Below are 26005 nucleotides of genomic sequence, written 5' to 3'. Positions count from 1 at the left end.
AAGGCTACAATTAACATAGCAAATGTTTACTGAGTCTCCACGTTGTCACCAGGGTTCTGGGCAACGCTTTGCAGATCACTGCAGTTAATGGGCACCACAGCCACAGGAGATGGTGTGGGTAAAGGCTTAATAGGACTCTTTTTCCTTTAGTAAGGACAAATTTGAGCCTGGGTGAGCTTTCTAGCTCTGTCTGCCTAGAAACCTGATGAGGGTTGAGTGTCAGTTGTATTACAAGGTGGCACTCTTACCTGGAAAACCTCATGTACAGAAGAGCCTGGAGGGCTACAGTCCATGGGGTCACAAAGAACCCAACACGACTGAGCCACTAACACACTGCTTGCGGTCAAAATGGTTTCTGATGGTTAAATTGCACACTTATAAACACCTGGTGAGAAGCCACAGCTTGAAGTGACTCGTCAAGTATTACTCTTGAAGTAAGGGAGTATGTCTTACGGGAACCTTGGAGGTCACACCAATGAAGTTGTTCTGAGAAAGGGTGTCTTCTTTGCAACATGGGACTCTTAAGCCAAGGGGGACTCACATCTGCTCTCTCCCTTCACCTGAGGGCACAGCCAATACCAGCAACTACAGCTCGCTGCCGTTGTGTGGCCTGCTGGGAGGACCACCCCCATTGAAGAGGGACCCTCACTGCTCCCCGGCAAGCACAGGGTCTCCTGGCCTATATTCTTCTGATGAGGTTGGATTTGGCATAGTCTATGGTGATTTTGTATGTTGGACTTTCCTGATGGCTCAAATGGTAAAGAATCTGCCTGCAATGCAGGAGACCTGAGTTCAGTCCCTGGGGGGCAGGAAGATCCCCTGGAGAAGGGAATGGCAGCCCACTCCAGTCTGTATAGCTAAGAAGACATTCCGAAACATAATTAACACTGTTGTCATTGCACATAAAAATTAACAGTGAATTCTAAGCATTCTCATCACAAGGGAAAATATTTTTTTCTCTTTCTTTAATGTGTATCTAAATGAGAATAACTGATGCTCACTAAACTAATTATGGTAAACCTTTTACAATGTATGTAAGTCAAATCATTATGCTGTGTACCTTAAACTGACACAATTATAGCTCAATAAAACTGGAAGAAAAGAAAAAAAAAGAATAATTTTGGTAAGTATCACAGGTAAGCAATACAATCATTTCTACTGTTATAGAGGAAAGAGAAATTTAACTCTTCCCCAGTCTCTCAACTGGGCTTTCTTGGCAGGGAAGAAAATACCTTCTAATGCAGGAGATTCGGGTTCAGTCCCTGGCTCAGCAGGATGCCCTGGAGGAGGGAATGGCAACCCACTCCAGTATTCTTGCCTGGAGAATTCCATGGACAGGGGAGCCTGTCAGGCTACCTTCCACGGAGTCACAAAAGAATTGGACACTACTTAGTGACTAAACAACAACAAATTTCTCAGCTGGCCAGTGGAAGGATCAGATCTGAGTGGGGACTGGGTTTTGAACTACCTCTCCAGTCTACTTTTATAGCACTGACATTGTAAATTACTAGTTTCATGAACTTGGACATGTCAAACTCCCTGATCCCCTAGTTTCTTAATCTTTAAAAAAGATAATAAAGGTTTTTAACTCTTAAGTATGTGTGTTTGAAGACTGGAAATAATGTAGAGGAAGAAGCTGGCACAGAGTGTGTCCTAAGCAGAGCCACCTGCAGGCAGTTACCCTGCCCTCTGGCTTAACCCAGCAGGGATTCCCACCTACAGCTGAGTAGCATCTGCAGAACCAAAGGCACAAGTTTGATCTCTGAGTTGAACAACCAAGTGACCTCCCTGCCTGTTCCTCTGTGCCTGGCCCCTCGCGTGACCCACTTTTTCAGAGTCTTCATCAATACCCTTTCATCCTGAGCCCAGCTGTCTAAATTCTGAATTAATTGGGAGTTTAGACTGTGTGTCTTTCAGTTGAAGTGACTCTCAGGCCCCGCACTCATGTCCTTGCCAGACTCTGTGCCCTACAGGCAAACCCGCGTGCCTGCCTGTCTGCCTGCTTCTGCCTGATCCCAGCCTCTGCCATGCCCCTGAAACAGTTTATCAGAAATTACTAAAGTCATGGATGAATGGATGGATGCCTTCAGTTTTCTGGTCAGGATTCCTGGCTGTATATCCACTCCCTCATCCCATTATGGCCTAGGAAATGCGGATAGTAAAGAAATATTCAAAAACAGTTAGGAGAATATTTTTTTAGAAAAAAACGAATAATTAAAGGAAAGTTAACACATGAGATCATGAAAATCTGCAAGAAACACAGGCACCCAGACAACAACCTTACCTTCCCAGAAAGCATTTAGGGAACGTAGTCAGTTTTCTTTTTCTGTCTTTGATCAGATTTCCTTGTTTGCACATCATTTTATAAAGTTTCTCACCCTGTTCAGAGATCATTACCCAGGTGTCTTGCTCCATTCCTAATTTTAAACCTGTCAAAAATGAAAACACAGGACAAGTCACTGAAAAAGTCTCTTCATTTGTTCATGCATTCATAAAACAAAACATTCTTTGCATGTCTACTATGTGCTGGGATTTGTGGATACAAAGCTCGTGTGATAGGACAGATGCCTACACCCAAAGGGCACCTCTGTGCAGACTGTGCCCCAGAGGCACACGGCTTGGCTGGTGGAGGAAAAGGAGCTGTATCTCAGACTCCATGGACCCCTTTAGTAGGACTTATGCTTATGCTCAGTTGCTCAGTCATGTCTGACTCTTTGCAACCTCATGGACTGTAGCCCACCAGCTGCTCTGCCCATGGGATTCTCCAGACAAGAATACTGGAGTGTGTTGCCATTTCCTTCTCCGGGGGATCTTTCCAACCCACGTATCCAACCCAGGTCTCTGATATATCCTGCACTGGCAGGCAGGTTCTTTACCACTAGCACCACCTAGGAAGCCCTTTGTAGGACGAGATCAGCACAGCTAGACGGTGGCACTGGAGACAGCCTTCGAGGAAAAACTGTGCTATGGGAGAGAAATGGTCATAGTACCTAACCACTATCTTAGGGAAGTTTCACAGATGGGCCATGTTTAAATGCACAGATATGAACAGGATTTCCAGCGAGAGAACATCTTCACAAAGGTCATCTGAAGGAAGAGGCACACAGCCCTGGGTTTCATGTGACAGGAGAGGAGGTGGACAGATAGGTGGGCAGGGTCCTTGCTCACCAGCAGTCTCAGTGTATTTCATGCCTTTGGAACTGGGGGAACATCTATGAATTGTAACCAGAGGGAGGGGGAAAGCAGGGAAGTGCAGGAAAGTTTTGATGCTTTCGGGAACAAAGCTCAGAGGACAGTATAGGCAATAAACTGAAAGGAAGAGGGTTTAAAAAGAGACAATTAGGAGGGATCCACTAAAGTTCAGGCAAGTTCAAATCTCTGTAAACAATAGCAGGTTATCGGGAGAAGAGGATAAAGTCGAGAAATACCTGGGAGGTGGTATTGTTAAGACATAGCAATGGGTTAAATGTGGGTGTAGAGAGAAGAAATCAGGATGGCTTCCAGACAGTTGATGGGAAAACTGAATGGTGATGGGAAGGCATTGTGGGCAAAGGGTTTCAGGTACAGAGAAATCCAGCACTGAGTAGCTTGAGCTTGGATGTTCACATGAAGCCCAGGGGGCAACTGATTAAGTGAGCACAGAGCTCCAGACAGACAACAAGACTGGACATAAAGACTGAGGACCTGGCAGTGAAGAGTGGAAGTTAATCTGATAGGGGCAGACAGTGCAGGCCAGGAAATTTAGAGGCAACCATTGCCAAGGGTAAAATTCTGGCCACAGAATTATTTTTACATTCTTCAAGGGGAAATATCTAAAGATGGAAGGAAAAGCTCTTTATGTTCTAAAATTTTATCATTAATGAGATATTTTATACCTAAATCTATGGGAAAAGGAATAAACACTGTCACATTTCTCATCAATTATTTGGTAAAGAAAATAGTTCATTATGCAAACACTTCTATTTCCTGGCTGAATTACAGAAATATGAGTATGTGCAGGTAAACTTCACACACAGAATATCACCAGACCAAATACTGTTTGCAAATCTTGATAAAAATATGAAGCAAATTTGAGCTAGACCTCCCCATGTGAACAAGTTCCTTATGGAATTACATGACATTGATTCAATAACATTGCAACAACACTTAAAAGTTAATATGCGTGCAAAATGCCTTATTTTATAATTAGGATACTAAAATATTAGACCAAGGAACTTTCAGTGTACTGTGAAATACAGGGGGACAACTGGTGCAGGCCTCCAAACACTGAATTATATTATTAAAGCATGTTTCTTAAAGCAGAACTCTATAATGATTCTTTAGAAATCAGGAAGAATAAAGTGTGACCATATATTAATCCATATATGTGGAATCTAGAAAAATGGTATAGATGATCTTGTTTGCAAAGCAGGAACAGAGACAGAGATGTAGAGAACAAACCTATGGATACCAAGGGGGAAAGGTGGAGGTGGGATGAACTGGAGACTGGGATTGACATATATACACTATTGATATGAAGTATAAAATAGATAACTAATGAGAACCTACTGAATAGCTCAGGGAACTCTACTCAGCACTCTGTGGTGACCTACATGGGAAGGAAATCCAAAAATGAGCAGATATCTATACAGTATAGCTGATTCACTTTGTTGTACAGAAGAAATGAGCACAACATTCTAAATCAACTATATTCCAGTAAAAATTTTTAAAAAGTAATAAAGTACAAAGAAAACTGAACAAATTTTAAAGCAAGTGAAACTATTTGCTGTAAAGTAAATGTCTGTATGCCCCCAAATGGTGTCCACAGTAGCTCAGCAGGTAAAGAATCCTCCTGCAATGCAGGAGACAGAGAAGACGCAGGTTCAATCCCTGGGTTGGGAATATCCCCTGGAGGAGGAAATGGCAACACACTCCACTATTCTTGCCTGAAAAATTCCATGGGGAGAGGAGCCTGGTGGGCTACAGTCCAAAAGGTCGCAAAGCATCAGACACAACTGAACAACTAAGCATGCATGCCCCCCAAATTCACATGTTGAAACCTAGTTCCCAATGTAATGGCATTAGGAGGTTGATCTTTGGGGTAATTAGTTCATGAGGGTGGAGTCTTCATGAATGAGATTAGTGCCCTTATTAAGGAGATCTAAGAGAGCTCTTTCATGCCTTCTGCTAGGTGAGGACAAAGAGAAAATGGTCGTCTACAAACCAGGAAACAGCTCTCATCATATACTGAGTCTTGGTCTTCCCAGCCTTCAGAACTGTGAGAAATAAACTTCTGTTGTTCATAAGCCATCCAATGGAGGGTATTTTGTTACAGCAGTCTCAACAGAATTAAGACACTGTTTAAAACACACTGCTAACCACAATCTAATTATTTTGCTAACTATATAAGGTTTTCTTTCACTTTATTTCAGTAACGACATTGGAAATATTCAGAACGTATTTTAGCATGGGCTAACATCACCTAGTTAATGTAAGTGAACATCAAACACCATCTACTTCCTCATAACTGTTGCCCATTTTCTGCTTTCTTGTTAAATTTGAATCTTCACAAAGTATCATAATGCTCAATCCATATACCCACCTTTCCGCCGTTCTCGTTCTTTCAAAATAGCTTCAAACCATTCATGTTTCTCTTCAGGTGTTTTTGCCATACACACAAACCATTTATTTTTGGCCGTGTTATGTATCTTCCATCCATTAACAACAATATGTCCACTGCTATGGAAGTCAGCTGAAAATTAATAGGTAAAGTGAATTAACAAATGTTATACATATTAGAGCAACACAACCATTTGTACTAAAAAAGTCCCCAAACCACTGAATTCTTCAAAATATCTTTATATGTGTATATTGAAGAACATAAAATTTTTAAAAATAAGGAAACTTTTATATACTAAATGCAGTCAGACCTAAAAAACAGAACACCCTTAATTCACAACATTAACAGTTGAACTTTTCAAAAAATCTATTCAGTTTTAGGGGACCCCTTGTGACCTCAGATGGTAAAGAATCTGCCTGTAATGTGGGAGACCCAGGTTCAATCCCTGGGTCAGCAAGATCCCCTATCCATGGGGTTGCAAAGAGTTAGACACGATTGAGCGACTAACATTTCATTTCATTTTTCATTTCATTCAGTTTTAATGAACAGTTTAAGAATTTCCATCTTATTCAATTCAAATCTGACTACTGTACTGCAATCTATGGTTTGCCCAACACTGCATTGCGGCTGCTGCTGCTAAGTCGCTTCAGTCATGTCCGACTCTGTGCGACCCCACAGACGGCAGCCCACCCGGCTCCCCCATCCCTGGGATTCTCCAGGCAAGAACACTTGCCATTTCCTTTTCCAACATTGCACTACAGACCACATTTTCTAGAAGTCAAACATTCTTGGCCTCTGGCCAACTACACAAATAAACTAGTCGTCAAGAAAGAATACAAAGTATCTGGCACTACTTTTTGAATGGCTTTCCAATCCTGTACCAATGAAAATTAATTCCAGGAGGTTCAATGCTTTCCTATGACAGCTCTTAAGCTGGATGTTTTAATAGCATCATGATCAAACTACTATATACATTATGGACCCAACTACTAGTTTATGACACTCCCGGCTACTTTTGTATCTCTGTGTTTAATGGTAGTGTTTAACACGGTTTGGGCTTCCCTGGCGGCTCAGCGGTAAAGAAATCACCTGCCAATGCAGAAGACATGGTTCAATCTCTGCGTCTCAGTACTACTGCCTAGGAAGTCTCATGGACAGAGCCTATAGGGCAGTCTGTGGGGTCACACGAGTTGGACATGACTTAGCAAAAGATGGAAGGCAAAAGGAGAAAGGGGCAGCAGAGGATGATATGGTTAGATAGCATCATTGACTCAACAGACATGAATTTGAGCTAACTCCAGGAGATAGTGGAAGCACAGACGAGTCTGGCATGCGTGCAGTCCATGGGATCGCGAAGAGTCAGACACACCTTAGCGACTGAACAACAACAAACTAACATGCTTCAAGTGAAGATAATTTTTCCATTTTAAAAGAGTCCTCCTTTCTCTTATCTTCCCTTCCTCCTCCAACTGTTCTGCCTAACAAAGTATTTCTAAGCTCAAATTCACTGCAGATGAATTATTCAAGTGATAAGTCTATCTTACAAAGGAGTATATTATTGGCATTCCATTTTAAATTTACCAATCATTTACCTGTGCCATCATCCACATTCTCCACTTCCATCACCTCTGTATTGATCCGGCCACGAAAAAGGTACCGATGTCCATCAGTAGATGCTTTGCTATTTTTCAACCGTCTTACAACAAAAGAAGAAAATCACACACAAAAACATGGTTACTAAACTTAAGGCAAAACCTTGTTAAAGCAAGATAATTTAAGCCATTCTTTGAAAAAGAGATGCTAGTTCCATCAACAGTATCAAACATTAAGCTCTCGGTGTTTTTTTACTTGTGTCCTCGCATTCATAACAGTTCAGGTTGCTCTATAGGATGATGCAGATATGCAGATGACACCACCCTTACGGCAGAAAGTGAAGAGGAACGAAAAAGCCTCTTGATGAAAGTGAAAGAGGAGAGTGAAAAAGTCGGCTTAAAGCTCAACATTCAGAAAACGAAGATCATGGCATCTGGTCCCACCACTTCATGGGAAATAGATGGGGAAACAGTCGAAACAGTGTCAGACTTTATTTTTTGGGGCCCCAAAATCACTGTAGATGGTGACTGCAGCCATGAAATTAAAAGACACTTACTCCTTGGAAGAAAAGTTATGACAAACCTAGATAGCATATTCAAAAGCAGAAACATTCCTTTGCCAACAAAGGTCCGTCTAGTCAAGGCTATGGTTTTTCCTGTGGTCATGTATGGATGTGAGAGTTGGACTGTGAAGAAAGCTGAGCACCGAAGAATTGATGCTTTTGAACTCTGGTGTTGGAGAAGACTCTTGAGAGTCCCTTGGACTGCAAGGAGATCCAACCAGTCCATTCTGAAGGAGATCAGCCCTGGGATTTCTCTGGAAGGACTGATGCGAAAACTGAAACTCCAGTACTTTGGCTACCTCATGCGAAGAGCTGACTCATTGGAAAAGACTCTGATGCTGGGAGGGATTGGGGGCAGGAGGAGAAGGGGATGACAGAGGATGAGATGGCTGGATAGCATCACCGACTCGATGGATGTGAGTTTGAGTGAACTCCGGGAGTTGGTGATGGACAGGGAGGCCTGGCGTGCTGCGATTCATGGGGTCACAAAGAGTCGGACACGACTGAGCGCCTGAACTGAACTGAACTGAACTGAGACACTGAAGCCCTGAGCCAAGGATAACACACAGGTGAGAGGGTGAATACATGCTTTTGCTCAATATATGACACCAAAGATTCCCAATCAAACTCTGACAGACACTACAAGTTAGTTATTCACAATTTCACTTGATTTCTTTCACAAGTTCACTTCATTTCTCAATTTTCAGTAACTAGCTGATAATTTTTTCTCAATTCCTGGTAAATTTTCGTTAATACTTATGATCCTCTTCAAAGAGACTTGGACTGTACTGGAGGTTATTAAGCATTAACTAGCTGTAAAATATTTTTCCCATATAGTTCTAATATGATAAGTGTACACGTGAAGAATAAGTCTCTCAACTACACCTATAATCCTTCATAAGGATCCTATTTATTTATAAAATAGTCTAAAACATTTCAAAATTTTGTGTATAGTATACTAGTACCAGCCTTTGATCTTAAAAACTGAGCAACACAAAGTGAAAAAAAAAAAATCCAGGTTCAGATGAGCTTTTGTAATAATGAATTAGGCAGTTATGGATATATTTATACTTGAATCACTGAACACTCAGGGGAGATTGCTTTTAAAATATATTAAAGAGGAAAGATTTTAAGAAATAATTCAAGAAGATTAAGCAACATTGAGTCATCCAAGAGACTTCAATTGACCTGAACTATTTAATTTGACTTGTTGACAAAAGTCTGCTAACAACTGAATATACCAAAATTATTAATATATATTTCATAATATATACTGAAATTATTAATGTATCATGTTACATATACACACTAAGCAAAGTTAAGTTGTCAAGTGCATTAATGCAGAGCTCCCTCCCCTCCTCTCCTCTGCATTTATATGTATTTGGTCCATGTTATACATACATTATGATTATTGGCCAAGCAGCAGGATTTTGATTTTATAAAACTTTCCCTATCATTTAATTTATTTAACAGTTATAGCCATGAGACCATGGATGGTAACATCATTTGTACAGTTAATTTTGCAAAAGCTCTGACCTTGAGGGCAGTCATATATATAAGGATGAGAACAACTCTAATAAAACAAAAGACCTCATTCTCAAACAGATGTCTTTAATAATCAAACCTAGATGGATGTGTTAATTTAGTAGGAGAATCCTTTCACAATGTGTATTATTTTAAAGCATCACATTGTACACTTTAAATATCTTATAATTTTGTCAATAATACCTGACTAAAGTTGGGAAAAAAATAATTGCACCTAAACAATTTGAATTACCTTATTTTTTTTTAATTCATCCCTTTAAGTGTTGCCCTTTTATTTTTTGTCATCTCTCATGAGGCACACACATTTTATCACAATCTGCAATAAAGGTGGGTTCTGAATTAGAACTGAATGGGTCCAAAGTTCATTTCTGTAACTATTATGTATGGGAAAGTTACTTAACCTCTCTGTGACTCAATATTTTTCTCTACAAAACGATGATAGTGAAAATACCTATTATATAAATTTATTGGGAATATTATATAATTAATTCATGTGATTCTTTGAGATTATGCCTGGCAGAGAATAAGCATTTTTTAAATTTTTCTTGGAGTATAGCTGTTTTACAATATTGTGTTAGTTTCTACTGTACAACCAAGTATGTCAATTAAATGTATACATATATCCCCTCATTTTGTATTTCCTTCCCATTTAGGTCACCACAGAGCATTGAGTAGAGTTCCCCATGCTAAACAGTCAGTTTCATTAGTTATTTATTTTATACATAGTATCAATAGTGTGTATATATCAATTCTAATTTCCCAATCCATCCCACCACCCCTTTCCCCTCTTGGTGTCCATATGACCTTTTAATTTTTAAAGAGCTTCATACAGGTAGAATTAACAGCCTCTTCTAGATTTTCCTGAAACCCACATCTACTAATCCCAATCTTGCTGCTAAACACAAAAAATTGAGAAGAGAATACTACAAGAAAGATATAGGTTCATTTTCACAGGCGTAAAAAGGAATTTTTTAAAAAGCTCAAGATATAGAGACAATAATTTAATTATTTCCTGGCTCTAATCCTAACCTGTTCTCTTTCTTGAAGTAGCAAGGAGAAGGGGCTGAGAATACATGAAGTTTACTGATGAGGTCATGGGGGCACAGAGACAATGTTGAATCTGTGAAGTGGATAAATAGCTTTTAAAGTATTACCTGTCTACATTCTTACCTGTGTTTTCTTTTGCAATACACCAAAAGGTTATCAAAAAGAAAAAATACCCGCTCTTGAATATTGCCAGAAGAAATTTTCAGTAAGACTCCACACATTAGCATTTCTGTACAGGTATCAGTAATGTTGGACCCCTAAATCAGGAAAAATGGAGAAAATAATGTCTGATTACTTAACAGAAACTTTCACACAATAAGTCTTTTTCCTCCTGTTTTTATTTCAAGATGCAATACACAAACAGGATAAAAGTTCAAATAGTTGAAGTATTAATATACTGAGCTTAGGTCTCCTTCCCACCCAGTCTCCTCCAGGTGAGTATCAGTAAGTACAGCTCCTCTTAAGAGATTCCATGTCTTCTTTAGTTATTTTACATATGTGTGCATACACAGCATATATAATGAATGTTATCTTTGTTCTCTAAAAATAGGAGATGATTTCAAACTAATTCATGACATGAATGTTCCTAATATTCATTTTCCTCCTCCTCCTCTCTTTCCTTGGTCTGGGAAAATAGTTCCATGAACAAATGACAAAGTATATGTAATTGTCAATTTTTGGAGGTTTTAATTTATATAAAATTTTTCCTCCATATCCATGGGGGAATGGTTCCAAGACCCCCAAAGATATCAAAATCTGAGGATGCTCAAGAGGCATAAATAAAATGGCATAGTATTTGGATATAATCTATACACCTCCCTCTGTACGTGTTAATCTCAAGATTGCATCTAAAATCTAATACAATGTAAAGTGAAACTGTTAGTCGCTCAGTGGGATCAGACTCTTTGCAACCCTGCAGACTGTAGCCCCCCAGGTTCCTCTGTCCACTGATTCTCCAGGCAAGAATACTGGAGTGGATAGCCATTCCCTTCTCCAGGGGATCTTCCCCATCCAGTGATCGAATCCAAGTCATTGCAGGCAGATTCTTTACCATCTGAGCCACTAGGGGAGCCAACACAATGTAAATGTTACATCAGTTCAGCTCAGTTCAGTTGCCCAGTGTCTGACTCTTTGTGACCCCATGGACTGCAGCAGCCAGCAGCCAGGCCTCCCTGTCCATCACCAACCCCGGGAGTTTACTTAAACTCATGTCCATTGAGTCGGAGATGCCATCTAACCATCTCATCCTCTGTCGTCCCCTTCTCCTCCAGCATTCAATCTTTCCCAGCATCAGGGTCTTCTCATCAAGTGGCCAAAATGTCACGTAAATAGTCATAAATACAATGTAAATAGTATCTAATAGTTGCTGGTACAAGTTTTGTTTTATGAAACTTTCTGGAATTTTTTTCCCCCAAATAGTTTCAATCTGAAGTTGCCTGAAATTAAAAGACGCTTACTCCTTAGAAGAATAGTTATGACCAACCTAGACAGCATATTCAAAAGCAGAGACATTACTTTGCCAACAAAGGTCCATCTAGTCAAGGCTATGGTTTTTCCAGTAGTCATGTATGGATGAGAGAGTTGGACTGTGAAGAAAGCTGAGCAACGAAGAATTGATGCTTTTGAACTGTGGTGTTGAAGACTCTTGAGTGTCCCTTGAACTGCGAGATCCAACCAGTCCAATCTGAAGGAGATCAGTCCTGGGTGTTCTTTGGAAGGAATGATGCTAAAGCTAAACTCCAGTACTTTGGCCACCTCATGCGAAGAGTTGATTCATTGGAAAAAACTCTGATGCTGGGAGGGATTGGGGACAGAGGATGAGATGGCTGGATGGTATCACCGACTCGATGGACGTGAGTTTGAGTGAACTCCGGGAATTGGTGACGGACAAGGAGGCTTGGCGTGCTGCTCTTCATGGGGTCACAAAGAGTCGGTCATGACTGAGCAACTGAACTGAACTGAACTGAACTGAACTGAACTCTGGATGCAGAACCCGGAATACAGAAAGCCAACTGTCTCCACTTCTAGGATAGAGAGGAAGATAAAAGAAGAGATAAAAGGGAAAAAATCTATTTAAAAAGAGCAACCTTCCATAAAACCTTTCACCACAGTTATTAAAAGATGCACTGGCACACTCATTCATTGAATAAACCCTTACTGAGTGCCCGTGAAGGTCATATGATCAGCAACAAAACTGATTCTTAACATAAGTGCTAATCATGGGAGGATGAGAGGAGGAAGCACAAGAGAGAAGGAGCCTGGGTCCCTGAACCATCAACAAAAGGAAACTGCCCACTGGGCAGAACCCACACATGAGTGTCATGTGAACTGATCAGAAATGTCTATTTTGAGCCATTGGACTTCCCCAGTGTCTCAATAATAAAGAATCTACCTGTGATGTAGGGGCCACAGCAGACACTGGTTCAATCCCTGGGTCAGGAAGGTCCCATGGTGGAGGACATGGCAACCCACTCCAGTATTACTGCCTGGAGAATGCCATGGACAGAGGAGCCCAGTGGGCTATAGTCCAAGAGGTCACAAAGAGTTGGACACGACTGAAGTGACTTAGCAGGTCATAAGTGTTGTAATCTATTTGTTTCTACAAACTAAACTAGCATAACTAACTTGTTGAGTCACTGAGTTGGAACAAAACCAAAGGGGGGGAACTTTTCAGTAGAGCTTTGTTAAGTGTGCTCTTAAAAATACTTCTGTTTTAAATATGTCTGGTCTTTTTTGATATTTAAAACTGAGAACATCAATATTAATTTCATATTTGCATATTAACAACGAATATTTTCTGATTAATATTAAATTTTTAAATTAAAATAACTCATATAACCATAATAAGAAACTTCCCCAAAGAGACATTAATTAAGACAGTGTCACTGCATTAGTCTGGATATCTATATTACAAACACATTTTACATTTGAAATACTTCCCTCTCTCCCTTCGTCATAAGGGAAGAAATGGAGATCTGTCGAACATTCACACAATTTCATATATTTTGCCATGTGATAATTAAGCAAAAACTGTCATCAAATGTAAACATCAATCTCAATTGCAGTGGTAATGACTTCTAATTTATAGTGAATACATCTCTCCCTTAGGAAAAAAAATTAGAATGGCATTTAAGATGTAAAAAAGGAAACATCACATTGATTCTTGCACAAGGGACCTAAATAACACTATGCAAAGTGGCTTTATCAACAGCAATTTTATAAATGGTACAAAACACTTCACTTTATATTATTCCATACAGTAGTCCATAAGTGCCAAGGCAGGAAGATAATCTATTACATTATTAAAGGGTTACTCTAAGTATTATACTAATTTGCATATTAACCAGTCTTCCAAATAGTTTCCCAGGTTAAATATGTATGTATTTATTTATAGATGTATTCCCAAATGAATTAAATACTAAAATTACATTTTCTGACTTGTTTGTGGTGATTATCTTCATTAATAAATATAAGGAAAATTTAATGTGAATTTGAGCTAACTATAATCCATCCTCTTATACAGCCTCAGGGTAGATATTGTCCAAGCACTGAAGAACTCATGGGACCAATGTGCAAAATAGAAAATGGATCTATGACTTGTGATGATAACTGACATACACTCTGAATGGTCCCATGAGTAAGGCCAACACAGTCTCTCTTTGCAAATGTAAATTATTTGGAAAGCCAAACATAATCAGAAAGGATCTCAGTGAGCTGAATTTCAGGGGAGTTAGTAAGCACTGGGCTGAAATGTGTTGAAAGTGAAAGAGTTAGTCATTCAGCCATGTCTGACTCTTTGCAACCCCATGGACTCTAGCCCACCAGGCTCCTCCTTCCAGGGGATTCTCCAGGCAAGAATACTGGAATAGGTTGTCACTTCCTACTCCAGGAGATCTTCCTGATCCAGGGACTGAATCCATGAATCTTGTGTCTCCTGCAATGGCACGTGGATTCTTTACCACTGGCGGCATCTGGAAAGCCCCTTTCATCATGAAATGTCCTCCAAAATCTGTACATAGCTAAGATATTCCTTCTGCCTTCTGGGTTCTGTTAGACCATTGCCTTTTGATGATATGAATTGACTTCAGAAACCTGGAAGATCCTATTTCTCCTCTGGACCTTCTCTTTATCAATAGCTTGTCAAGGTTTCCCATAACATGAACACCTCCAAAAGTGAATACAACCATTTGGATTGAGCTGGCAAGTGAAGAATATAGGCGTGATATTATTATTTCTCCAGTCCCTTACAACACATTCCCTGGTGGCTTAGATGGTAAACAATCCTCCTGCAATGCAGCAGAGCTGAGTTTGATCCCTGGGTTGGGAAGATCCCCTGGAGGAGGGCGTGGCAACCCACTCCAGTATTCTTGCCTGGAGAATCCCCATGGACAAAGGAGCTTAGCAGGCTACAGTCCATGGGGTTGCAGAGTTGGACATGACTAAGCAACTAAGCACAAGATTTTATTAGCACATCTATGGTAACCCCATGTTACATCTCATTCTAAGTTCCCCTAGGTCTTTCTCCTCTACCCTATACTTGAATATTTAGACTTTTTGATTCAGTTAATCCAGACTGACATCATAACAAGCTCTCAAACCTCTCACTAATATGCATTATATTGAAGGCATCACCATAAATTCCCATCAGCTCCCAATCAAAAATCAGAATAAGATGAATTGACCTCTTCGAAGTCAACACTTCTTTCCATAAGTGACTCAAAGCATCTGCTTAATTATCAATTAATGAAGTTTATGGGGGTAAGGACATCAAACCCAACCACCCACAGTTTCTAGAATTCCTGTTATGCTTCATGGAGTATCTTACAAAATATACATATCACCAAAAGAGACAAAGTTTATCTCACAATATACACATAAAGCACATTTTACTAAATCCTATTGAGACAGTTTTATTACTGAGGTGATATGTCTTAAATATTTAACAGCAGAATTTAGGAATTAGTACAGTATTACCTTTCTTATCTTCTACCATGGTAACCTCCTATCATCACATGAAATATTTTCTTGATAATTTAAATAATTCCTAGGAAAACCTTCATGCACTTAAAGGAATCTGTGTCAAAACATACAGATTTGTCTAAAAACCTCATTCAAAAAGAATGTCTTCTCTTTATACCAGATTCATCTTTTAGACGGGAAAAAAAAGGCCACCGTGCCTTTGACTTACTATGATTTAATCTGTGTATTATCTCCACGACAATGTTGGATAAAAATCATTAAAAATTATTGAAACACAGATACATAGAGTATTCTAAATACTGAAGAAAATTTGGCCAAGTGTAGATGTACTCTTGTGTAATCACAATATTCCTCTCACTTCAAATTCATCTGATCTGCAAGCAGACACTTAATAGATGTTTGTTTTTGAATAATGTTGTGTCATATTTTCCTCTCACTTATATAACATAATCTACCTTTCTCTGTAGCAGAAAAAACAAAAACTCACAGCTTTATCTTTGAAATGAATGAGGTTTATGATATTTTGAGAATGATGTGCAATTTCTTTTTCATTATCTGGAAATGGCAAGAGAGATACTAGGGTTAGGGATAAAGAAGCCAAGCTACAAAAATGAAATAGGATATGGTTAAAAGCACTGGCTTGCCAGGAAACACTCATCAGCCCTAGAGTCCATCAAAATGAGGATGTCAAACAAATGAGCTAGAAAGCAAAAAGTGTGGAAGTAATAAAACAAGCGAGGCAGGTCGTCAGAAAAGAACAAAGTTTCTAGGACAATGGTGCTCAAATTTCAGAGTTAAGAAGACACACCTGATAGGACTATTAACATTTCTAGGTTCCCTGGCACTATCCCCACAGAGAGTGCGTCTGGGTAAGTCCTGGACCATTCAGTAGGTTCTGATGCATTGTGGTGTTCCGTCAACACTTGAAGTCACACCGCTTTGGAAGCCTGAGCTCAAGTGCCTTAGAACAGCAACCCTGCTGACATGGGGATAAAAGTGAGTATAGGGCCTGCTCTATGAGACCTCTAGGTGAGCAGTAGTCCCAAGTGCTTCTCAGAGCCCAGGACAGAAGAGGAGTTTAATCATACGTTCCATGGTCACAGTTACACCTATGCTACAGTTCTTCATCACTGAATATTCATTAAAATCTGCATAATGTTATTTTGGGGCTTTCCTCATAACTCACTCAGTAAAGAATCTACCTGTAACGCAGGAGACCCCAGTTCGATCTCTGGGTTGGGAAGATCCCCTGGAGAAGGAACTAGCAACACACTCCAGTATTCTTGCCTGGAGAATCCCATGGACAGAGGAGCCTGGTGGGCCACTGTCTATGGGGTCACAAGAGTCAGACAGGATAGCAACTAAACCACCACCAATGTTATTTTGGGCTTCCCGTGTGGCGCTAGTGGTAAAGAACCTGCCGGCCAATACAGGAGACATAAGACATGGGGGTTTGATCCCTGGATAGGGAATACCCCCCAGGAGGAGGGCATGGCAACCCACTCCAGTATTCTTGCCTGGAGAATCCCATGGACAAAGGAGCCTGGTGGGCTACAGCCCATGGAGTCCAAAGAGTCAGACACAACTCAGTGACTAACATTTAAGCTATATAGTCCTCAGTTTTTAAAATCTGTGTAATGGGGGTTATAGTACGTCAGTAAACTGTTAAAAGAGACCAAGATTGCCTACAATGGAATATCAGTTTTTCCCCGAAAGGAAGTTGGCTGATGGACAATTAAGGGCCCTTGCCCTCCCTTGAGCAAATTTACCCAAGTAAGATTATTTGAATCTTGGATTTTTATCTTGAATCTTGAATGGAGCAACAGAGAATGGAAAAATTATTAGAACTTATCCCTGATACTGGGAAAGACTGATGCAAGAAAAGGGGGCAACACAGGATGAGGTGGTTGGATGGCATCACTGCTTCAGTGGACACGAGTTTGAGCAAACTCTGGGAGATGGTGAAGGACAGAGAAGTCTGGCGTCCTGCAGTCCATGGGGTCACAAAGAGTCAGACACAACTGAGCGACGGAACAACAAACAACCCATTCTAGCTAGGGCACTAATGACTGTCAAAGAGCTTCAGCTGACTAGACAGCATTTCGAGCCTGAGAGGGAAGCTCTTCTATTTATTTCATGAACTATTCAATATCTTTTAAATTAAATTTCCTTTCATTTCTGTTGCTTGGGACCATATAACTTAAGTAAGATAACCCTTTCAGTAGTTAGGTGCATAAATTAGACAAATGAAGGGGATTTCTTAAGGGTAAAATCTAATGACTGAACCAAAGCTTTAAAATATTACCTCTCTCATCTGTAGAGCATTTCATACGGTTCAAAGTACTTTTCACTTATTTCATTCACCCCTGTAATAACCAAAACTGTATGTTGAAGAGATCTGGTGCTTTATTCACAAACTAAAGTTTAGAGTACAGACTGGAAACCAAATCTGCTCGAAAGTTTTTTATTATGTCATATAACTTGAGAACAATAAATCTCCATTGTTTGTTTACTTAAATTCAACATAAAAGAATGTAATGACAATTTAATGGTACAAAACACTGGCGAGACAAGTTACACCTGAGATTTTAATGCCCTTCATTTGATGAATGGGGAAATAAGACCCTGAATATTTAAGGGATCTACTTGAAATATAACAATAATTCACCGAAAGCAGAAATAATGCATACTATGGTATACCAGGTTAAGATTCCACTGAAGAAAATTTTAGTTACTGGAGCAAGAGTGTCATCTCTAAGACAGTCTGCATGGTCTGCAGGAGCTCCTGGAAGGACTCAGAGCTGCTGCCGTTGCTGTTCAGTCGTTCAGTTGCACCCACCTCTTTGCGACCCCATGGACTGCAGCATGCCAGGCTTCCCTGTCCTTCACTCTCCCAGAGTTTGCTCAAACTCCTGGCCATTAAGTCAGTGATGCCTTCCAACCATCTCATCCTCTGCCATCCCCTTCTCCTCCTGCCCTCAATCTCTCCCAGCATCAGGCTCTTTCCCAGTGAGTCGGCTGTTTGCATCAGGTGGCCAAAGTATTGGTGCTTCACCTTCAGCATCAGTCCTTCCAATGAATAGTCAGGGTTGATTTCCTTTAGGATTGACTGCTTTGATCTCCTTGCTGTCCAAGGGACTCTCAAGAGTCTTCTGCAGCACCACAGTTCAAAAGCATCAATTCTTCGGTGCTCAGCCTTCTTTATAATCCAACAATAGCTGTTACTCAACATTAGCTCAAGGCTCCTAATGTCCAAAATTCTTGAAGGAACTCTCTGTTTTGTAACTGTCTTGCCATCAGTCATCTGTTCTTGGTCTTGTCTTAACCCCATGAAAGTCACTCTGAACTCATAAAGCTGTCTGTAAGCTGAGCAAAAATCCCTTTTAGCAACTCAAAGAAAGCCCTAAGCATTCCGACTCCCTTATCAGGGCCTGAATTCATCCTCCATGACTGTGTCCCTTTGTTTTCTGAGCCTCTGGAGTCTCACCAGATTGCAGTTTCTCTTTAACTTCTCAGAAGGGACAAGGCCTGAATACTGTAAAGCTTCCCCCATGCTCTCAACATGGTGAACTGAGGTGTGCAATGAGGTACTTGGTACAAGTTTCCAACCAACTGGCTGGGCCCTGCTCCAGACAGCATTCCCTCTGAAGTCCTAAAACTCTCACATCACTGTACGGCTGTGTCTTAGGCAATCATTTTCAAATCTGACTCAAGGAGACTTCATCTTGCCACTCTTTTTGGAACTGACACTCATCTTCTCTGCCCTGTACCTGGAACTGTGGTCACATCATATTTGCTCCCACCAGTTTCCTCTGTCCCCCGGTTCCATTTGTCTCTCCCACTCTAAGTTCTATAAGCCCACCGAAGAGGGTGAGGCTGGGACAGCCACTGTTGAGGCTACAAAGGACACAGTATGGACCACACAGCCTTATTCCTTTGAGTAGTTTACTGGCCCTGAACAGTGCAAGAAATAGCAACACTTTTAAAGGAATCTCTCATTTCTGAAGGGGCCCCAATTTTTAGGATACACAGGAAGAAGAAACAAAATTATGACAGATTCCATTTCCCGAGAGAACCGAAAAGAGTCTCATCAAGGTTTTATTTTGGTCAAAGTCTTGGCAGAAGTCACTGACAAATCCTGCAGTTTAAAGCAAGTTTGGTGTTTCTTCCAATGTTTGAGTGACAACAGAATGGCAAAGCAAACTTTCCTCCATTTTTCTCAACCCAGCAGGACGATTGTTTTCAAGAAAGGAATTATCATCATGAATCAACTGTAAAATACACAACCATTTAAACTGATTGAAATAAGTAGCATTCATGCTGAAATAAGAGTGACCCTGAATACTTGAAATGAAAGAATACAGACAAGGAAGAAGAGAAATCAGATCCCAGTTAGCATTTTAAAAGATTCATGGTGAAGAATAGCCAAATAGAAGCATTCCCTGGGGTCAGTGTTTGAGGTTTCTTTGCAAATCTGAAAGGATATAGGTTAGGTCTAAATGGAAACCAACAAATGGAAGATAAAAAACAAATTAGTTAATTATAAAGCCCTAAAGATAAAAATAACCCCCTTGGATTTGTGTGATAATATTGGTTTGCGAACATTTTAAATCTTTTTACACTTTAAAAATATTATCTCAATTGCTTACTTTATAACAATAAGAAATTATCCTAGTTGAAAGCTCTTGATCATCTAAATTAAGTCAATTTAAAGAAAAAAATTTAGTTTACTCTTTTGCTGTTGTTGTTGTTGAGTTGCTAAGTTGTGTGCAATTCTTTTGCAACCCCAGTGACTGTAGCCCACCAGGCTCCTCTGTCCATGGAATGCACCAGGCAAGAATACTGGAGTGGGTAGCCATTCCCTTCTCCAGGGGATCTTCCCAAACCAGGGATCAAACCTGTGTCTCCTATGTCTCTTGGATTGGCAGGCAGATTCTTACCACTGAACCACCAGGAAAGCCCAGTTTATTATAGTTTATTATAGTGCTAAAGTAATATATGGGCTCTCCTTGGTGGCTCAGATGGTAAAAAAAAAAACCCACCTGCAATGCAGGGGACCCACGTTTGATCCCTGGGTAGTAAAGATTCCCTGGAGAAAGGAATGGTTATCCACTCCTGTATTCTTGCATGGAAAATCCCATGAACAGAGGAACCTGGTGGGCTATGGTCCATGAGGTCACAAAAAGTCAGACACAACTGAGTGACTAAGCACACAAATTAATACAGAGCTCCAGCTGCATGAACTAACTGACAATCAAAATTACTACAGTTGCAAACGTATTACAGATTCTGAATATCACTCCTCATTGGCTTTTTTGTCATTTCAAAAAGTCTTTCTTTAGTGAATCATGAAACCATAAAATTTGTCATCTCAAGTGCACCTTAAAAATCATGTCTCAGCCAGTTCCTTCATCTTTGAAATGAAGAAATTCAAATTTAGAGAGATGAAATAGAATAACATTCACCATGAAATACCTAGTTTAGAGTCTGAAAATAATAATATCAGGGCACAGGTTTGGAATCTTTCTCTCTCCAGGACTCAGGCTATGGTTATGGACAACTACCCGAAGTTAAGACTGGAGAAAGGATTATCACACTGCACAAACACTGAGCTATCAAAGTTTATCATATACACCATTGTGATCGGCTCTATTGCAAAGCTTTCAGGTTGAAGTAAAATCAATTTACCACCCCTTGAAAGATATTTAAAAAGAATGACAGCACTTTTTGGAAATAGTTAGAGCCCTCTACCATTGTCTAGAAAAAGGACCATTTATGATTCAGTCCCATCCAATGCCAGTAATACTATGCACAGCATAAGACATAACAAAACTATTTTAAGATCAATTGTTGAGTCCGATGACTGTACCTCCCAGCCTTCAATATGAGACTGCCACTCCTCTAAAACTTCCAACTTTTCCATCTGTCTCTTGGCCTCGTTGATGTTGGAACAGACGGCTTTCATGGCTTGGAGAGCTTCCATGAGTGCTGCATAGTCACTGTGTTTCCTTGGAGTCCGCTTAAGCAACTCCTGTTTATACACAAAAAACAAACCGCCCTTTGATCTTCAGCTTTCTGGGACAGCAGGTTCAGACTGACCAGGAAATGAAAACTGCAAGAATCGTGAGAGCCACTTTCAGAAGTGACATCACAAACTCCACCAAGATCAAGACCCAAAAAAACACCACTGAATGAATAAGCATCACCACCTGCATACACCACAGTCACTTTAACTTTTCTCTTAAAATGATGTTGTTTTTAAAAACGAAATTAGATATCTCCTTTCAAACTATCAAATATCTCACCTACAGCATGTAATTTTTTAATATGATTTATAAGTTTTTATAATTTTTATGTTTGACTTGCGCTCCAAAATGAGGACTTCTTTATATGTTGATTTCATTTCTTTAGTGTTTAAAAGAAGGGTAAACCATCAAACGAATATGTCCTATAACTTAAAAAATAATTTAAGTCCCTTACTAACACTTTTTGAGAAACTATAAAAAAAGTGTCATAAATAAAGCAAATTTCTAAAATGTCTCGTATCTAGTAAAAAAAGTAATTTATAAATTCCACAATATTCCATGATTAAAGGAGCAGTTTATGCTGTTTTTGCGAACAACTTGGTTGTTTCTCTCTTATTCTCTACAATGAATTCTATATACCCTTCAATAGCTTTTTCCTTTTTTTCTTTTTCTTTTTTTTTTTTTCCATTCAGGATATCAGACTAATCTTTAATCTTATAAAAGGTCTTATTTAGAAGCACAAAATTAAACATCTTCACCCACTGTCTAGACAGCTGTGACCACATTGCTTTTTAATTAGTCATTTGTTTCCTTACGACAGTTGCCATCATCATGTAACTAACACAATTAGAGAAATCTGGAGGCAGATCTTGAAGAGAATTTTCTAAATTCTTAACACAGTGGGAAAATATGCAGTTGTTATGCTCTCTAGATGTTCTTTATTGTTGACAATTCTGCCATCAACTTTGACCCTGCATTCAAAATATTCACACTCTGTTTGACAGAACCAGCACCAAAAGGATCCACATTACTTCACTGCAAAGGTCAGGTTTAAAAAGTTATGCTGGATCACAAATCCATAAAACAGAGATGCCGGCTTCTCCAGAAACCCTCAAGTCTTAGAGTTACTTGTAAATTATGTGAAGTGGTGAAGGCAGTCTATGGGCTATGACTGGGGGCTCCCATGGGCCTGTGCCAAGTGGGTATCTCTGGAGTTGAGACATGAATTTAGATACTGTGAGATAGCAAAAGAAATGACCAGTAATAATCTGTCGGTTACTGGCTATGCACCCTGTGCTGGTTGGCCAACCCAGTAAGTTCAAGTTCTATAAATAAGACCAAGGTATCTTTTCTTTAAAACACTGCCTAATCCCCTAATGTTTTCTAATGAATAAATAAAAACCATCCCAAATTAAACAGAATACCAGCTCAGTTTTTCAGTTGATGGTACAATGGAGAAAAATATCAATACCAATATATATACTGCACAAGTAGTTTTTTCCTGTTTATCTGTGAAGATAATTTTTCAGAAAGCAAAAAGATGTCATTTCTCCAAGACCTGAAGATGCTCTGAATTGACCTTTCTTCCTAAAGCAAGGATATGTCCATGTTCCTATCTCTGAGGTCACCTGAGATCATCCTTGGTCAGAAATGAGTTGATTTAGAACAACCACTTGACTTGATATCTTTCTTTTAATATCACCATCCCTTCTGATTCTTAAAACAAATCCTCGGGATTCCAAAACCAGGAATAGGAATAACAGGAGTAATGAGAATGCATGCAAATTTGTCACCAAATCAGAGGTCAGAAGGGACTACCAGAAAGATGGGAGTCACGTCTGCATCAACCCTGTACACTCCCTGAAGACGGTGCCACAGTTCTACGGACCTAGACATCCCCGTGCTAGCTTCTCTCGATGTGAGCTAACCAAGCGATTTACACTTGTTTTCTTTCAATAAGAAATCCTTTTCAAAGAAAATTTTCATGTATGCAACTGACCAAAACTATAATGAAAAAATGTATTTATAGTTCAAATTCATAACATCTATTTCTCAAAAAGTAAATCAATTAAGAATACCAGTTAGTATGTCCATAGCATTTCTGAGTTTGTTTTTTAATTTAGATACTATGAAGTAGTTAATATATTAAAATAAATCAGAATCAAATACACATGAGTAATAACGGCTAACATTTATGGAGTGCATACTATGCTAAATGATTTGTATAAAATAGCTTAATCAATTATTAGGTACTCCTTTATGCATATGAATATATATTTATGTATATCTGTGTATACATAGATATACATATATACATATATGTATACATAGATATACATACATTTACACATTCTTTGAGGTATTTATTATAATTTCATATCATCATCATTTCTGTTTCATACATGCAACCCATGCTTTTAAGAGGTTAGATTACAATCTCACTCATGCAGCTAGTAAGCAGAAGGCGTAGGACTTGAACTCAAAACTCAGATGTTCAACTACTACCCCCAAGTGACTATTCAGATGCCACATTTCCAAAAGAATTACTTTCCAGAATTACTAATCTATTCATATATCCTTATATTATGAGCAATATTTAGTACATTATAATGTGTTTTCCATAATAAAACTTTTGATCATTTGTAATGAGGCCATGGATCTACGATCATAGGCATTTCCTGTCTTCCAGAGGCAGAGTTTTCTTATAACTGTCCTTCCATGTTCTATCATTTATTATTCCATGTGACCCACTCCATTACTTGTAATAATGACTGAAAAAACAGGCTCTGAGATTATGTAACTTAGCCTTAACTTTATTAGCATCAAGAAGTCACCAATGGTTGAGGAAAGGAAAAAAAATACACCAACAGCAGGTTTACTGAAGATAAAATAAAGTGCTATATAAACTGGTCATAATGTACTTAATGGATTTATCTTGAAACTAATGTGTTTATACTAAAGGTAACTAACAAGTACTGTTTTTTTTTTATGAAGAGCACAAAAAGTCTCTATTCCCAGACATTTGTTCCCTACTCTCTAAATAAATTAGTGACAAAATAGCTTTTTTTTTTCCAATAACCATATTTGTCTTTTCTTTAGAATGTCAGACTATTTTAAAAATTTTTTTATTTTTAAAAAGATCATCAGCAAAAATATACAGGTACAAGGGAAATGCAACAATGAAGAAAACACAAAAAGTACCTTCAAAAGTAGAGGGTATTTGCATATTCTTTGTATTGGCGTTACCAAGTATCCTTCCAGAGGGACATCTGTGTTCTTCCGTCCTCCGAGCAGCATGCAGTTCTGGGGTGGAAATACAGACAACGAGTTATATTTTTAAGCCTGATTCTCTCATAAACTTTTCTGTCGAAAACTTGTGAAAGCATGTCTCTGCATAACTTCTGTCTCTGAGAAATGCATGTGTGTGTGTGCTCAGTCATGTCTGACTCTTTGTGACCCCATGGATGGTAGCCCACCGGACTTCTGTCCATGGGATTCTCTAGGCAAGAATGCTGGAGTGGGTTGACATACCCTCCTCCAGAGGATCTTCCCGAGCTAGGGATTGAACTCACATCTCCTGTGTTGCAGTCAGATTCTTTACCACTGAGCCACTGGGGAAGCCCGAGAAAAGCACATTTAGTTTCAAATAAAATTTACAGGAGAGAAAGGAAATAATTTTGCATTTCAGATTAGAGACCAAAATGAATTCACATATATCTACCTGAGTATGAAGTCCGAGGAAGAAGATAGAAAGTGAAAGATGGAGGAATGAATTAATGGAGAGATGTTGAGTGGATGGATGGATGTGCTGAGAAAAAGAAACAGAGATGAACGGATGAATTAATGGAGAGATGGATGAGTGGATGGATGGATGGATGGATGTGCTGACAGATGAATAAACAGATGCACACGTACATATACACATCATGCTTGGGGAGAGGTGTAGTGATGCAGAAGATCAGGCCTGGAGATGACTGGGTTCTCCCCATGCCCTGCCATTGGCAAGTGATGCAACTCGGACCAATTTCAAGGTTCTAATTTTCCTCTCTGTTAAACAGGCCAGTTTTAATCCAGTGATCTCTAAGCCACTTTGAACTGTAATACCTCACCAATGATACTGGACAGCCAGTCTCAGAGAAGGAGGTCAGATATGATCTCCACAGAGGCAAGATGAAAGGAGAAAACTCAAAGCCAGCAATCACAATGAAATGAAATGGAAGCAGCTTCCGTTTACAGAAAGTGACAGTCAAGAGAATCGATGCTGATAAAGACTTGATCCTCTTAAGCATTTCATCTTTATTCTGTGTTTAAGCTGCAGTGACAATATAAAAAATTTTAAAAAATTGTTTTAATTTAAAAATTTTTTACAAACTGTTTTTGGCTGTGCCACAAGACTCATGAGATCTTAGTTCCCTGACCAGGGATTAAACCTGGGCCCTGGCAGTGAAAATGCCAATTCCTAACCACTGGACTGCCAGGGCATTCCCTAAAAAATAGTTTTGAAACTGGTGTCAGAACCTGTTTCTGCAGCACCTATCATGGTGACTGGCACAGAGAAAGCAGATAATAAATATTCAGCAAAGGAAGAAAAGGGCTCCTCAAGCATCATACTGATAATTTAATGACCTGTATACCACTATCTTTTAAAAGACA

General features: G+C 39.4%; 1 protein-coding gene across 1 annotated transcript in view; it reads right to left on the bottom strand.

Annotated features, from left to right (window-relative positions):
- PREX2 (phosphatidylinositol-3,4,5-trisphosphate dependent Rac exchange factor 2) overlaps positions 1–26005 on the bottom strand; it is a 296906-nt gene that overhangs the window by 185635 nt on the left and 85266 nt on the right. Inside the window, exons 5-10 of the mRNA XM_052651670.1 lie at positions 24554–24655; positions 21196–21357; positions 10470–10603; positions 7192–7295; positions 5582–5731; positions 2285–2429 (exon numbers count right to left, since the gene is read on the bottom strand). Of these exons, the coding sequence (XP_052507630.1) occupies positions 2285–2429; positions 5582–5731; positions 7192–7295; positions 10470–10603; positions 21196–21357; positions 24554–24655 (797 nt within the window). The remainder of the gene's footprint in view (positions 1–2284; positions 2430–5581; positions 5732–7191; positions 7296–10469; positions 10604–21195; positions 21358–24553; positions 24656–26005) is intronic.

The sequence above is a fragment of the Budorcas taxicolor genome, chromosome 14 (genome assembly GCF_023091745.1).
Source record: "Budorcas taxicolor isolate Tak-1 chromosome 14, Takin1.1, whole genome shotgun sequence".
Classification (NCBI taxonomy): domain Eukaryota; kingdom Metazoa; phylum Chordata; class Mammalia; order Artiodactyla; family Bovidae; genus Budorcas; species Budorcas taxicolor.
This window is presented reverse-complemented; position numbering and strand designations above follow the sequence as displayed.